General features: G+C 51.3%; 1 protein-coding gene across 2 annotated transcripts in view; it reads left to right on the top strand.

Moving 5' to 3' along the window:
* The first annotated feature begins 883 nt into the window (after positions 1–883).
* The window catches only part of Vat1l (vesicle amine transport 1 like), a 156,102-nt gene continuing 150,985 nt past the window's right edge, over positions 884–6,000 (top strand). Inside the window, exon 1 of one of the 2 annotated variants that reach the window (XM_021256686.2) lies at positions 884–1,270. In XM_021256686.2, coding sequence (XP_021112345.1) covers positions 1,038–1,270 — 233 coding nt within the window. In that variant the 5' untranslated portion in view covers positions 884–1,037. The remainder of the gene's footprint in view (positions 1,271–6,000) is intronic. The other variant, XM_004842814.3, reaches the window with a different exon arrangement.

Genomic DNA, 6,000 nt, shown 5'->3' with positions numbered 1-6,000 from the left:
TGCAGGTAACAGAATTGGTGTACCCATTTTACGAACGAGGGTACCGAGACTCAGGAATGCCGAATGAGTGGCCCAGGATTTCAAACTTGACAAGTGCACCGCAACTAGCACACGTACCTACTATTTCTCACTGTGTTGCATCTCTTTCCTTAAACTGCCACAAGGCGAGCCATCCTCGCCTATCTTTTTTGTTTGTTTTCTAAGAAAATACAAGTTTTTCTACGAGCCTACTTTTCAAAGGAACTGATATCAACAGAACAAAACCAAATGCCAACTCCTACTCGGTGCATGTGCCTGAGCTGGGGAGGCCCTGTCCGTTGGTCTTGGGAATCAGAATGAGGATGTGTGCTGTTCTGGTCCAGAATTCTTTTCTGAAGCCTCTATATTGGGCCGAAATGGGCAGGGCTGAGAGTCAGCCACCCCCGGGCACCGCCTGGAGATGCCCAGAGAGGGCACCCAGGCGGGCGGGCGGCCGGGGTCCGGAGTGAGAGCTTCGCGGCTGGTCTCTGGAGAGTAGTTTTGGGGTCTCCACTTTGGCGCTTCTCGCCCTGCCAGCCCTCCCACGCAGGCCCAGACCCGCAGATCGGACGGAAGGCGGGGAGCTCGCGCGGCCAGGGCCTCCTCCAGGCCGACTTTCGTCTCTGTCCCTTTCCAGGCACCCGAGTCTGCGCCGTATTTAACCACGTACTGCGCCCCATCGGGAGGCCGGGGCGGCCGCGCTAGGCGTGTTTCATTCACGAGTCTTGGGCAAATCCCACGTTAGGGCTGCTGTTGACAGCCTCGTTGCGCCCGGGTTCGGAGACCGCAGCCGGGACTGCGTTCCGGCCCGGGCCGGGGGGCGGGGCTCGGGGCGGGGCGGGCTGGGCGCGGCTCCTGCGAGGATTACGGCGCGGGCTGCGGAGCGCGGCGCCGCTCGCCCGCTGCAGCCATTGCGCCGCGAGCGCCCCGCATTCAACAGGAGGAGCCCGCGGGAGAGGACCGGGCCCGAGCCCTGCGCCCTCGCCGCCGCCGCAGCCCGCGCCCCGCGCCCCCGCACCATGGCCAAGGAAGGCACGGAGAAGGCGGAGGAGACGGAGCAGATGATCGAGAAGGAGGCGAGCAAGGAGCCCGCGGAGGGCGGCGGCGGCGACGGCTCGCACCGCCTCGGGGACGCCCAGGAGATGCGCGCCGTGGTGCTCGCCGGCTTCGGGGGGCTCAACAAGCTGCGGCTCGGCAGGAAGGCCATGCCCGAGCCGCAGGACGGCGAGCTCAAGATCCGCGTCAAAGCCTGGTCAGTGTCCGCGCCGCTCGCTCTCGCTCTCTTCGCGCTCGGCGCTCCGGGAGGGGATGGGGGTCCTTGGGGCACACTGCCGGGTGGGCCCCCTCCGAGACCACTCGAGGCCGGCCCACGCCCGGGAGGATGCTCACAGGTGGCCTTTGCCCTCCCCAAGCCCGCAGTGGTCTGAGCCCCAGGGTGGGGGCGCCCGATCGCGCGGGGAGCTCCCGTCCCGGGGACCCCCCAGAAGCCAGGCCGGGGCTTGGGCGCTTAACGTGGCTAAACACTTGAGTAGCTGTAGGCTGACTATGTGCGGCTGCCCTTCGCGGAATTCTACCTGTGCGATCTTATTTCGTACTTCCTGGGACCCAGTGAGTTAGGTAGGATCATCTTTATGCTCCGTTATGGGTGAGAGAAACCTCTGTTGAGAGAGTGAGAGATTTGTCTAGGACCATTCAGCTGCCACTAACTGGCCTGCCTGGTCGGGATTTGACACTTGGTCTTTTAAATCTCTGCTGCCGTGATGATGGGGCTGGGGACAGGTTGCATGGCTGGGCCACCCTCAGGCACGCGTCCCTCCCCAGGATCTAACCCGACCCCTTCTGCCTTCCCCGTGTTCTCTGGGGTGAAGGGGGGACCCCTGATCCATATCCTCTGGACTCCTGCTCCCACTGCAGGAGGAGCTCAGCGCTCTTAAGAGGCCCTTAGTGACACCCCCCCCCCCCGCCCCCCGGGAAACTTCTCCAGACCCACGCCCAGCTGCGAGTCCCCGGAATGTGAGCCTCTCCCTGTGTTTAGGCTACAGGTTCATTTCGCCAGAGCTCTGGGGCAGGCTGACCAGGAGAGGATCGCTGGATCCAAAACTCTGCAGCGACCCGAAAGCTTGTAAGGACGACTGCCTGTTCCCAGGGAGCCCCTTCTCATCTGTTTTTCAAAAACTAACACAACCAGCTCCCACAGTAGCAGCAGGTTCCCAGGTTGGGTGGGAAACTCAGAATCAGGACCTGATCTAGAGGCAAGAAAACTGTCGAGGAGATCTCTCCTGCCTTTGCAACCTTGTGAGCAGACGTGGGTTTCATTGAGCAGATCAGAGGATAGCTGGTGGGAGATGTAGGCAGGGATCTTAGGTTCACCCCTCCTGTATGAAGCTGGTCATGTTGGGCACTGACACGACTCTGAGGCCTCTCTGGGGAATCCAGGCTTTTGCAATCTGGAGGATCCTGTACAGGGCTTTCTGTTAACTCTCACCGAACCACGCTGATGGAACCTGGAAGGCAGAGTGTCTGTCTGCCCCTTTTCCCCTTAAACCCCACTGCCTAGCACAGTGCTTGGCACATGGTGTGACCTGAATAAGTTACTACTGGATGAATAGATTAAGAAAAGAGCTCAGAGGGGGGATTGTTGAGTCATTTCTCTTTCTTTCTGGCAGAACAACTTCTGTCTAGTACCACTAAAACCATATACTGATAACTCTCTCCCCTTAAAAACACATCAAATAATAGTTTATGTATACATTAATATTATGCATGTGTATAATTTATGACCCATCTTCAAACTGAGGTCTGGGTTCTAGGAGTCTTATGTCAAAGTCGGTATTCAGAGAATACAATGTTGTAGCTTCTTTCTTTCTTTCTTTTTTTTTTTTGAAGGAAAGTGCCTCTCTCACAGTGCAAATCTGTCTGTACTCTCCCATCTCTACATTCAATAGCCTTATGCTACAGTAACTGCACAAATGCTTATAGGAACTGAAGCATTTTGAAGTAATAACTGTCAAGGTGAAGGCCGGGAGATTGATTTCAAAGTCAGACAAACAACTCTGTTCTATAGTGGAGTAGTGCACGCGCATGTGTGTGCATGCACACACAGAGTGAAATCACTACATAGCCTCATCCTGTTTGTTTAGAAAGCCATGCAGGCCTGAGGTATAGCATCGCAAAGAGCCCCAATTGATTTTCCTTTGCAAAGCTGAAAGCAGAGTCAATCAGTTTTTCAAGGGAGGATAAGGTTAGCTTGTGAAGATGGCTGACGGGGGCCTCCACTGGGCTGGGACTGGCTGGCCAGAGACATTCATGGTTGTTAAGTTTTAGCCTTGAGATCCAGGATGACTCATTCTGTATTTTCATGAATCAACGGAGAGCCTCATGGATGAAGGTCCGCCCTTGGTCTGATCTTTATTTTTAATGGAAACCTTTTATCATCACATATTGGAACTAAAGCATACTACCTCTGAACTGGTTTTAAACCTAAAATGAGGGCCCAGTTTGATTACTCTATAAATTGTATGGACATGGAAGAGAAGAGGCAGGGAGACATACATATTTTATCTCACTTACCCTCTCATTTATGAGTTGATAAGATAGGTATTTTTCCTGAAATACGGGAGAACAAATTGAGGCCTGGGGACATTAAGTTACTTGCCAGAAATTTCACACAAATAGTAGAGCAAAGATTTGAGTCTGCCTCTCCTTAAAGCGCCGCTGTTTTCTTTTTATTCCATTTTGTTTCCCTTGGTTGAAAAGTCATAAGAAATATAATTCTCCTCTTTGGACCTTTGACATGCATGGTTTTTCTTTCATTCTTCAATAATACAGATCCTTTGCTCTTTTTATGTATGGCTTAAGGGAACTTTCTTTGGCTGTTCCCAGAGTAACATAGCTTTCTCTGAAAAGTAGAGGCATTTGGTTAAATGCAGCACAAAAAGAACCACTGCTCACAGTAGAGGTGGGAAGGATAGCAGAGCTTCCCATGTAACAAACGTCAGCTTGGTGGGACCTGCTTTACTAATTAGTCATTGAACAGTTTACACAGCAAGAGGTTTGAGTGGCCAAGTGGGAAAAGGATGTGGCCTTTGAAGCAAGATGGGCCTGAGCGTAAGATTTAACCTTGTTTCTTCCTGTCTGTGTGAAGTTGGGGACCATGTCTCCATTTCTCCCAGCCTCCTGTGCTTTGTCTACATAATGGGGCCAATAATAAGCTGGTGATGTTGAGATCAGAGACAATAAAGACGCTGGCTTCCTTTCAGTAGTCATTGTGGTGACTGTTGTCATTGTTGTTTTTGTCATATCTATACCAATATGACACATGCTTCGTGGTGACCAGACAACCTGGAGGACCTCATTTTAATCCTGCATCTCTTATAGGCAACATTGTGTCACATCTGCTTAGTGGTTAGGAGTCACACGGCTACTGCCACTTGCTAACTGGATGTCACAGAACTGGCTTCTTGGGAACAGAGCCTGACATAGGAATCCTTCTTCAAGTCATTGTTGCAGGACTGCTTTCGGGACAGTGGGCATAAGAAAAACAGGCTAGGGCAGAGGAGAGAGTTAAGGAAGGGTGTGGCCTCAGCAGTTCCCACCATGTGCTGTACAGGCACCGTCAGTCCCACCCTGAAGCAAGGAGCAGCCAGAAGCATTCTGTGGCTTGGGCTGCTTCCTAAGGTGGGCATGGAATCTCTCAAAGGGAGATGTTTCTGTTTGCCTGGGCACAGCTGTCCAGAGAAGGGGGCAGCTCTGAGCCATGAGTGACCAACATTCCCAGAAGGTGTGTGTGTGCATGTGAGTGCACCATCTCTAGAAGGGACCCGGTTCAGGCACAACCATGGTTTCTAGTTGCCATTGGCAATGTTGCCCAATTCCTCCAAGTTTAGTTTCCTGCTTCATAAAATGGAGATAATAGTGCCTTCTTTCTTAGTATTACAATGATGTTTAATGAGGTACAGCATTTAAGACCTTTCTGATGATGCCGGGCACATAGAAAATGGTCAGTAAATGACAGTTGCTATTGTCCTAACTTGTTCTTGGTTGCCATGGATACCTATATAGTCTGCCATTCAAACTAGAACTCTTTTTAAAGTGAAAGGGGCACTACTGATCACTCTGGAATAAACTGGAACTGTCCTAGTGAAAACAGGGTATGGGGTCTCCCCCTGAGAAAGGTCCAATCTGTCCCCTTGTTGCTGTAAGTCTGGTCACAGAGGAGGGAGTTTCTCTTGCACAGGAGTTGGTAGGACTTGAGGTTGGCTGAGGGTCTCTTGCTTGGGCTGCAGGAATGTATTTAAGTGGCCATTAACAAGCCTTGTCTCGTTTGTGGCTCAAATTGTCTTGTGGTGGAAACGCACTAATGGATTGGGAACATTTATTTTCCCAGAGTGATTTATAGCAAGAGGCCCTACGAAACTGCTGGAAGGAGACCAATTGGATGAAAAATGGTTCCTTCCGGTCATGGCTCCATTGGCTGATCTGAAAATGGGCTGAGGGCAGGCCATAGTAGAAGACAGCCATCATATTGGCGGGAGGCTAATATAGCACGAGGAGCTGTGAGAAGCAGGGAGCATTTATTGAGCAGTTGTTATGGGCCAGGAGCCATGACGCATGTATGTAGTACTTTGCTTCACTCCATCTCAATGGCAACTCAACTTGATGAGTATTGCTGTTTCCATTTTAAAGGGGAGGAAACTCACATTGAGAGACCCATCATGTTCACAGTGGTAAGTGAACCACTGCTAAGTGGTAGACAGTGTGAAAATCCACCTCTACTTTGTTCCTGTTCTCTTTACATTTGAGAGTCAGAGAATCAGAAGACACTGTGACAGGCACACAACAGTGAGAGAGGGATGGAGACAGAGACAGAGTTATGATGGGAGACAAAGAGACAGAGGCAGACAGAAACAGAGACAGAGACACAGAGAAAGAATCACAGATGCTCTTGATCAATTTGAAATGAATTGATAAGATTCAAAATTG

The sequence above is a fragment of the Heterocephalus glaber genome, unplaced genomic scaffold (assembly GCF_053883595.1).
Source record: "Heterocephalus glaber isolate CG9 unplaced genomic scaffold, H.glaber_assembly_v1.0 deba00000071, whole genome shotgun sequence".
NCBI lineage: Eukaryota > Metazoa > Chordata > Mammalia > Rodentia > Bathyergidae > Heterocephalus > Heterocephalus glaber.
Note: the sequence above shows the minus strand (reverse complement) of the source record. Positions and strands in the feature narration are given on the sequence as shown.